Source organism: Schistosoma mansoni, assembly GCF_000237925.1.
Source record: "Schistosoma mansoni, WGS project CABG00000000 data, supercontig 0252, strain Puerto Rico, whole genome shotgun sequence".
NCBI classification, from domain to species: domain Eukaryota; kingdom Metazoa; phylum Platyhelminthes; class Trematoda; order Strigeidida; family Schistosomatidae; genus Schistosoma; species Schistosoma mansoni.
Window position 1 is genome coordinate 41,945 of NW_017386115.1, and position 10,744 is coordinate 52,688.

Consider the following 10,744-nt stretch of genomic DNA (forward strand, 5'->3'; position numbering starts at 1 on the left):
CAGCGTAGATAAGAGGACGGTACTGAACCTCCTTCGACACTATAGTGCGAGTCACCGAGAAGAAAATCAAACGTCATATGGAATTCACATGAATGGAGGACAGCTGACGGATGTATTTGAAGTGAGGACCGGAGTCACACAAGGCTGCTCACGTCCCCATTTCTCTTTCTTCTAGTGGTTGACTGGATTATGAAGACCTCGATATCTGAGGGGAAGCACGGAATACAATGGACATCTCAGAATCAATTAGACGATTTGGGCTTCATATATGACTTAGCCCACCTATGCCATACACACGAACATATACAGACGAGGACAACTAATATAGCAGTAGCCCCTGCATCAATAGACCTTGAAGTATACGACGGATATTCTAGTTTTACAACTAGCAACCAGTAGTATCTTCTATAATCGATTGTTCCTGGCCAGAGGAAATCAGAAGTCAGACGAGAAGAGGTAGGAAAGATATATTTGATACGTTACCAATATATCGAGGAACCTTTACTATGAGCTGGCTATAGAAACGTAGGAGCAGTGTCCCACGTCGAGTTGAAACGTGATCTGGTACGGATGCATGACCGAAAGCCTTCAGTTAAGCAAGTCCACTTAAACAACGTGGTCAGCATCCAATATCGAACACTTAGAAAGCTATTGATTTTGAGGAATTATTTACAGCTACAACCTCAACACACACAAAAGAATAAGCAAGATCTTCAAATACAACACGGACAACAACCCAAAGACACTTATAGAGAAACTGTGGAGGATGTAGAAACATTCACGTACCTGGGAAGCATCATTGATGAACAAGGAGGATCGAATGCAGATGTAAAGGCGAGGGTTGAAAAAGCAAGGGCAGCATTTCTTCAACTGAAAAACATATGGAACTCAAAACAACTCTCAACTAACTTCAAAGTGAGAATCTTTAATACGAACGTCAAGACAGTCCTACTGTATGGAGCTGAGACGTGCAGAACTACTATAACCATCTTCAAGAAGGTACAAGTATTTATAAACAGTTGTCTACGCAAAATACTCAACATCCATTGGCCGGATGCTATCAGCAACAGGCTTCAGTGGGAGAGGACAAACCAGCTTCCAGCTGAAGAGGAAATTAGGAAACGACGTTGGAAGTGGATTGGACATACACTGAGGAAATCACTAAACTGCATCAAGAGGCAATCCCTAACTTGGAATCGTGGAGGGAAGCGGAAGAGAGGAAGGTCAAAGAACACGTCACGCCAAGAAATAGAAGCACATATGAAAAGGTTGAATAGCAACTGGAAGGAACCGGAAAGAATTACTTTAGACAGAGTTGAATGGCGAACGCTGGTGAACGGCCTATGCTCTTCCACGAAGAGTGACAGGCGTAAGTAAGTAAGTAGTAAAAGGATGCCACCTTCTTTCCTGCATCTATCTGTCACTTCTTAAGTAGTGGTATCCGGATAGTTCTGGAATAATGTTATAGTCATGTACTAGCCAAGTTACCGTCACAGCTACAATGGGTGGCTTTAATTTGTCCACTAATGCTCCCGGTTCATAGAATTTATTTCTTAGAGTACGAGCGTTGGCGTATAAAACTCCCAGGGAGACCGACCTATTCACACAGGTCTTGGTATCATTCGCTTCTAAGACCTGACTATTCGAAAACCCACTAAACAGTGGTTCTCCCCACCGTTTGGTTGACGGGCTTCTTGTTCGACAATTGCTTTCCTCCCTTTTCTTCTATCCTCAAGAGGCACATCAGGTTTTACTCGAACGTCGGTATTCTCGTGGCTACGAGCGCTACTTAAGAGAAGATCACGTTGCTTCTCTGACCCTAGGATTACCTTAAGGAGGCAAAATGGTCAGAGTTCAACACTGTCGTTGGCCCTCTTATCTATTCTAACCAATTTTTGATCTTAAATCCTCTAGAGTTATTCGATAAGATGCTACGGATGCTTCTCTAAATCATGGGCGTGTCTAATTTTTGGACTGGGATCGTTTGACTCCAACAAATAACTCACAATGGTATTCGATGAGATTAAATTCTTCTCAGTCACGCCAGGGAGGAGTCCTGCCTTACTATCAGAGTTTGGTAGTGTATTGTATGACTCAGAATACGAATTGAACAATAACTTGTTAACCAAGTGCGTATTACTTTTAGCTGTTTTTCACTTCTTTTTTTCTATACTGCCGTCCACTTTTGATCACTCAGGACAGCCACACCTGGACTATTTGGGACGGTGACAGTTTTATTTGGGTCTTCAATTTCCACTGGAGATGAATGAGTACCCATGTCAATACCAAGTCAAGCTTCACTCGTTTCATTTTTCCGTCAATCACAGTGGGGTGTTTAACGCATTCTGTAACAGCACGTACAACACTGACACATTCTTTACTGTCAGTACTTGTGTTACCAGGGCAACCATCATCTTTCTTCTTACAGGCCAAAACTAGTAGGCTCATAGCCTCCCGGATTAGCAGCGTCTCATTTTGTGCAGAAAAGTATGAAAGTTAGGCTTCGAGCATCTTTCGTATGCTGTGGGACTTAAACGGATCTTATGGAACCACTTTTTACATTCATTACACTATAGTCCTTCAACCACGGGGAATAAACAGTTCAGCTGTCCACATTTATAAGTACCGCCAACCATTGTAATCCGATTAGGGTTTAGAACACAATATAAACACAAGTGTCAGAGTTAGTGAGAAAGACAGTACCACAAGACAAAGTTAAGCACAATTTCAAACCAAAAGTGCTTTTTGATGCAACGAGTACACAAAAGCAACGATAATCACAAGTACGAAATCAGTGCCCTTTTTGAAATCATCCAATTTTTACTTATTCGCCACCACAGTTTTAGATATTAGGTAATGTAAGTTTGGTAGGTCTATGTTTTACAGTAATCATGTTCTGAATGTGAAGCATAGTTGTTTGAAATTACGTCGTGACGCGGTCATTACATAGTTCTGTTGGTGCGATGGCGGGTGACTTTCGAGCTGAGGCCAAAGAACTCGACCAGTGGATCGAGCAACTGTATGAATGTAATCAGCTAACAGAAGCACAGGTTAAGTCCCTTTGTGAAAAGGTATGTGGAATTATGTAGTCATCGGATGTTGTAGGCTAAGGATATACTCACAAAGGAGTCAAATGTTCAAAATGTACGAAGCCCAGTCACTGTTTGTGGTGATGTACATGGCCAGTTTCATGATATGATGGAATTATTTCGCATTGGAGGAAAGTCTCCGAATACCAATTACTTATTCATGGGTGATTATGTTGACCGTGGGTACTATTCTGTTGAAACTGTCACTTTACTCGTGGCCATGAAGGTTTTATTTCTTTATGTTATCATGCCTTTCTTCAGGTTAGGTTCAAAGACCGAATAACTATCCTTCGGGGCAATCACGAAAGTCGTCAGATCACACAAGTTTATGGGTTTTATGACGAGTGCCTTCGCAAGTATGGTAATGCTAATGTTTGGAAATACTTTACCGACTTGTTTGATTATCTCCCACTAACTGCACTCGTTGACAATTCAGTAAGCTAAATACTACATTACTATTGTTAGATATTTTGCTTACATGGTGGGCTGTCACCTTCGATAGATACACTCGATCACATTAGAGCTTTGGACAGGATTCAAGAGGTTCCCCATGAGGTGAGTACCTTGTTTTTTTATTTGAACACAAATATTAATACAAAAGGTTACCAAAGATATATGCGCCACACAAGTCACTTGGTTTATGTGTGGGTTATGAATAAGTGACTATCTGAGATTATATCCGTGATTGTTTTTACTGAAATACATGAACATTGCTACAAGGAGGCACCAAATATATACGCGTCACACAAATGATTCCATTTCTGTGACGGCTGGTATATTATCCGGATTCCCAAACCAAAGGTGGTTTTTCTTAGGGGACGACACCCGAAGCCTTCTACTCAAGGGTCTAATCCACAGATGAGAGTTTCGTCCTTTTCCGAGACTGTCTCGCTTGAACTTGACTTCTTAATTCCGGTTTCTTTTATCAGTCTGAAGAGTTGTCTGGTGTTTCTTACAGCGACTGTCTTTCCAACTTCTTTCGCTTTCGTTGCCCACCACTGCTCACGGTCGTTCCGTAGGCTTTTGGTTAACCTAGATCTGATTTGTTTTCGCTCTTTATCGTGTTCAGAGCCTGGTGGGATGCGTTTACGAGAATCCATCAGAGCAATAGACTTAGAAGAAATCCACTGGTGTTTTTGGAACCCGTTGGTTTAAATTACTAATAGATGTTACTGTTTCCACAGCTGTTCGTATATCTTTCCAAGCAAAATGTGGGTCAGCCTCGTTTACAGAACTGCCTAGATGGGAACTCAGTTGTTCCTGGGACTTACTTTTGGCTTTCTCGTCCCCCAGTTCAATTCTAATGGGTCTTAGTGTGGTTTGTCTGCGTCCACTGAGGCGCAAGCAAATGGGTGCTCGTATTAGAGCATTATCAGAGTCTAAACATGTATTCAAGTACCAGCGACAATCTTCTATCGAGCTTCTCCAACGATGACTGACGGCGACATGGTCTATTTGAGTCCATCGTTGGTTTGATGTAGGTGGTCGCTGTGTTAGACGATGTCTCTCCTTATGCTTGAAATTAGTGTTTGCTAAAAATGAACGATTGTCTGAGCATGGTTGCAACAGACGACCACTTTTGTCTGTTCGCTGAGCCGGAATACTAAAATACCCACCCAAATGTCTTTCTGTTTGGTTTAAGCTACCTAATTGTGCATTAAAGTCACCCGCTTATTTTATTTATTGAAACAAATATTGGTACAAGGGGGCACCAGATATATATGCGCCGCACAAATCTCATTTGATTTGTGTGAGGGCTGTGATACTGCCCAGGTGCCCGGACTGAAGCAGGTGGTTTTCATGGGGGTCCACACCCGTAGCCTTTGACCAGCTTCCAGCTGGGTACACAGATCTATATTCAATTGCCTGAGGTTACATTTCTACACCAAACGTCTGAATATTAAAGTAGTTATGGTCGTGTTTATCGATTACATATGTTCTAACTAGGGTGGATACGACTCATTGTAGATTGATAAACACGTTAAGAGATTAATTTCACAGTTGTCTGCAGAATGTGGTTCGAAATCACGAAGAACGTAAATAAATCATCTTTATCCGCGATTCGTAAGTCTGTATTCATGTTATATTCATCAATTGTCTAAAACGAAGCTTAAAGTCATTAATGTGTTAGTTATCATTTATTTATTTATTTAAACATAAATATTGGTACAAGGGGGCACCAGATATATATGCGCCGCACAAATCTCATTCGATTTGTGTGAGGGCTGTGATACTGCCCAGGTGCCCAGACTGAAGCAGGTGGTTTTCCTAGGGGGCCACACCCGGAGCCTTTGACCTAAAGGTCTAGTCCACAAGGCAGTGGAGCATCGTTTTGGAGATGTAGTCCCATGGTAGCCGGTGACCAACAGTTGGTTCATAGGCCATTCGTTCCTTCAGGATCCTGGAGCCCATGTGCACCATTGGTTTGGAATCAGGGTTTGCCAACTCCCCTAGGTGGATCTTCCACATCTACCAACCCGGTTAAAGCGCCGGACATTCTCTTTTCGTCCTCTCACTTTTGTGAACAACACCCTCGCCACGAGAAAGCAGTGAGTAGAACTTCCCTGGCAGAGGCATTGTATTAGTAGATAACTGAGTGTCAACGCATTTCATTAATATGGTATCCATCTCGATTTAGACTAATCTAATAATAACGGCTTAGTTATTAAAGTAATCCGAAATTTTTAGTATTTGCTTAACTTAACGTGGCCTTGAAGGTAGAGGATACTCGTAAGTTACTAGTATTTGACCACAGATACCTTAGAAATATTGCTCGCATCTGCTGGGATCACTGGGTAAGTAATAGTGAGGTTAGACGCAGAGTATAAGAGAATGATGGTAAATCAATTGATGAAGTTGTGAATCTTCATCCACTGAGATGGTTGGACCAGGTGTTACGTATGCCTGAACACCGATTACCACGACGCTCTATACCGACTAGTATTGGCGATGGTTGGAAGAAAGTTAAGGGCAACCAAACCAAAACGTAGCACCAGTCACTACTGGTTTGAGCCACGTTGGTGGATGCGTACTACTTGGTTGGGGTCCGCGTGACTCTCGTAACCAATGGTTGGAGACTCTGCGTGACATGGCTCAGAATCGATCATAGTGGCGTAGGTGTATACACTCTGCCTTCCCTTAAACCGTGACATTAAAGTTGCCTAATGTCTTTCTTCCTGTACTATATCTTTATACACAACCTTCCTTTTATATATTACCACCACTAACTACTATGAATTTGGTGTTCAACTTGTTGTACTAATGAGCTATGGCAACTTGGACCGATGCATATGTGCCTGGTCTTATGTTGTGGCTGACTTTGTAACCCACATAACTCATCACTCAGTTCAGGCATTAATATTTTATACTTTTCACCCAAAAACTAGCCCCATAGTTTTTGTACTACTTGTGATCGATTTAATATCTATGTAGTATTTGATAACAAATTCCAAGACCATCTCAACCCACATCAACCTTGAGCCTAATTTTTAAACAACCTTGTTTTCGGTATCCGCATTATTCACCATTATTTGAACTTTCAAACTGTTTTCCTTTTAAATCGATCTCTCGTCGATCAAGACGATTACGTTTGTCCATTATTCTTCAAGAATTTAATGCCCATAAACCTACTGTTATCTTTTTTTACTTGTTCTTTGGGTTTTAATACTGAAAAAAACTTAGTGTATCTTTTTGTTATATGTTTGTCGAACGGAGGTCAAATTGTTTTGAATGCGTGTTTTATTTTATTGTATATGTATCTGTATGCATATCTAATAGTTCAAACTAATAAACTATTCATTTATTTATATGTATATAATTTTTTTCAGGGTCCAATGTGTGATTTATTGTGGTCCGATCCAGATGACAGGGGTGGTTGGGGTATCAGTCCACGTGGTGCTGGTTATACATTTGGACAGGATATTTCAGAAACGTTTAATCATAGTAATAATTTAACTTTAGTCAGCCGAGCACATCAGTTAGTTATGGAAGGCTTTAACTGGTGTCATGATCGAAATGTTGTCACTATATTCAGTGCTCCAAATTATTGTTATCGATGTGGTAATCAAGCAGCTTTAATGGAACTGGATGATAATTTGAAATATAACTTGTAAGTTATTCTTTTGCACATTTTCTTAGTTCTGTTTTATGTGGCACTTTGTTTCTTGATGAATTCATCCCATCATAATTCACGATATTGTAACTGCACTATAAATTATGGAGAATCAGTAATGTCAAGCGACATGCCATTTCATGGCTGTATAAACTATTCGTTTCCTCTTGCAACACCCTGTTTCAACATCAAACAAATCACCATATGGGAGTCTCTATAACTGTGTCTAGCCCGTAGAAGCCGATGGTTGGAGATAGTAGCAATTACTCAGCCAAGATTATAAGAGATATTGCAAACGTTCGGTAATCTGTGGTTCTGAAAGATTCAACTTCACGAAGTCGGAGCAAAAGAACCCTCGTCGATGGCTGAAATAAGATTGCGACGGAGCTAAATGTAACCAATTCGATATAAGCTGTTCGGGATGTCAGTTAGTCGGCTACAACATAGGACCACGCACATATATGCATCGATCCAAGTTGACACACCTCATTAGCACAACAAATTTATAGTAGTTACTTCAGTGGTAGTAATATATATATATATATATATATATATATATATATATATATATATATTGTGTATAAGGATTTAATACAGAAAGAAATAATTAGTTCGTATGAAGAAAGATATAAAGCAATTTTAATGTCACGGTTTAAGGGAAGGCAGAGTGTATACACCTACGCCACTATGATCGATTCTGAGCCATGTCACGCAGAGTCTCCAACCATTGGTTACGAGAGTCACGCGGACCCCAACCAAGTAGTACGCATCCACCAACGTGGCTCAAACCAGTAGTGACTGGTGCTACGTTTTGGTTTGGTTGCCCTTAACTTTCTTCCAACCATCGCCAATACTAGTCGGTATAGAGCGTCGTGGTAATCGGTGTTCAGGCATACGTAACACCTGGTCCAACCATCTCAGTGGATGAAGATTCACAACTTCATCAATTGATTTACCATCATTCTCTTATACTCTGCGTCTAACCTCACTATTACTTACCCAGTGATCCCAGCAGATGCGAGCAATATTTCTAAGGTATCTGTGGTCAAATACTAGTAACTTACGAATATCTTCTACTTCAATGGCCATGTTTCATAGTCGTAAAGTAGAACAGAGCGAACTGCTACGCAATATACTCGTCTCGTAATTGATAGATGGATATCTCGTCTTCGCCATAGGTGACGTAAGTTGGCAAAAGCCAAGCGAGCTTTTTGAATCCGTGCTGAGATTTCTTCAGACACCAACCCATTAGGGCTGACTAGACTTCCAAAATAAGTGTTGTTGACCCAGGCTAGTTGTGGAGCAATAACTTGCATTTAGAGGGGGAGAAACGCATCCCAAACATCCTTGCATTGTTGCTTAGTGCTATCAAAAAACTGCATTTTATCAGCGTCTTCACGGAACAGAACTATGTCATGTGCGTATTTTAAGTCGGTAAGTGGACCTCCTGGTAACAAATCAATTCCTGAAAGTTCAGTCGACGAGAGTGTAATTTCCAGCAGTAGGTCTATCGTGAAGATAAACGAAAATGGGTATAGTGGACAACCTTGTCGGACATCGCCTGAGGTTGTTGTCCATAAGCTGTGACTCGACTGGTAGTGTTCGAGTGAAGAGCCTTCACAAGGTTTATGTACTTCTGAGGTACACCTTTCGATGACAGACACTGCCACAGAACCTCTCGGTCTACAGAGTCAAATGCTGCTTTTGAGTCAAGAAAAATTATCATTGTCAGACGCGCTTAACAGCACTCATGTTCTGGATGTCACTATAAATATGTTGGTCTTGTATATCATTGTTCGAAATAATCCAAATACTTAGATTTCATACAGTTTTAAATAATCCTGTTTGATTGCTTATCAAATAATTTGTCTTATTTCAAGTTGTTAGTCATCCGGACAAGTTGATCTGTCGCGTTTTTAATATTTCGTTAGGTCGACCATTGCTTGCCTATAAATACAGAAAAGTCACATGAAATTTGTATCAAAAAGCCTATAGGACTCTAAGCGATTCTGCTCACCATTCTATATGCAGTGTCCTATCGCTGTACTTTCACTGATTTCTACGTGTACTTGATTCAAATGACTTTTTTATAGTTAACAGATAAAGCTCAGTTTCACAAGGTTCGTAAAAAGTCTGCTTGAGATACTTGTACGAGTTGTTAAAATTTCAACTTATAACAGTAAACTGACAGATGTCAAAAAGCTTTATGAAGCTTATAAAAACCTAATGTTGCTAAGTAGTAAATGAATTAGTTCTCAACTGTCGTTACGTCTTGCCATTATGACCAATAATACTTCGTTCTTTGTCTTATTTGACGCAACGGCGGTCTAACATCCATCGGTTCATGATCTCAACCAACAACTTTACTGGTTTGATAAATTGATCATAATTTAACAAATTGACTAATATATCCATCAGTGAAACCATACTGAAAATCTAGTTGCTTCTTAACGGTGACTGTTTGAGCCTTATTACAGCTGATTTAATTATCCTATTGACGAGTTATATGGTGGAGTAGTGTATTGCGAATCACTCGTGTAAAGCTCACTAGATGTAATCTGTTTTCAAGGTTGTATAACATCAAATATTGTTACACCATAACTAACTTGAAATAGCTTACTGGCTATAAAACAGCACTAAGTGGACAGTGGACTGTTGGTTTCATTCAAATTTTTAGAAGTAGATTGTTCTACATCACATTTCCCTGCTGGCACTCATAATCGTAAACTCGACTCCATTCCATTTAATAACTGTTTCGTGACAACCAATATATGACTTTTTAGATTTATTATTAACTGTATTATATACCAATTTTGTATTAAAAAGAGAGCAAAATATGTATCTGTGTCTTTACATTTAGTTTGCAGTTCGATCCCGCACCACGTAGAGGTGAACCACATGTATCAAGGCGTACCCCGGACTACTTCTTATGATTTTCGTCCTGTCAAATCCTTTCTTCAATGCTTTTTTCACCAGCCTGTGAAAGTAGAGGATTGACCAACAAGTTATATAAGTTCGTGTTTTATCCGGTTAACATTGGCCTATGTGAACATTCATGTGAGAAATAAAACGTTTTGGAACTGTTCACTACTGCTACAGCAACGCCGATCTTCTGTTTAAATGTTACTGTCTCACTTTTTTTTCTCTTCCATTGTTTATATCTAACTATATATAAACACTAATAATGCCTTGCTAGCCTTTTTACCAGTTTATATAAATATGAGTAGACATACACACGAGTTATTTGAGCAAAACAATTAATTGACTTATCTATGTCTACGAACTCTGTAAATTAGAAATAATGGTTAATTTTCTAGTCTTTTGAACGTAGAGACGTTTATTTTCTGGCTAACAGCAAATGCATACTTACATGAGTTGCACTCATGGATTTCTAGTATGCTTAATCTTATGAGTCTGTTATACCAACTTTAACTTTGCACAACTGTGTTTAGCTATACACCTAATACTTAAAAACGTATAAAAATAACAACACAGTATTCCATTAACAAGCAATTCAGATGGTTGAATTTTTCTGTTTTCATGT

General features: G+C 39.7%; 1 protein-coding gene across 1 annotated transcript; it reads left to right on the forward strand.

Annotated features, from left to right (window-relative positions):
* Positions 1-2,963: 2,963 nt before the first annotated feature.
* On the forward strand, positions 2,964-10,133 carry Smp_165490 (protein phsophatase-2a,putative; the record flags this gene model as incomplete). Its single annotated transcript, XM_018792539.1, has 6 exons — positions 2,964-3,071; positions 3,106-3,315; positions 3,351-3,524; positions 3,555-3,644; positions 6,917-7,197; positions 10,061-10,133. 6 exons carry the CDS (start codon positions 2,964-2,966, stop codon positions 10,131-10,133), a joined length of 936 nt encoding a protein of 311 aa, XP_018644004.1.
* Positions 10,134-10,744: the final 611 nt, after the last annotated feature.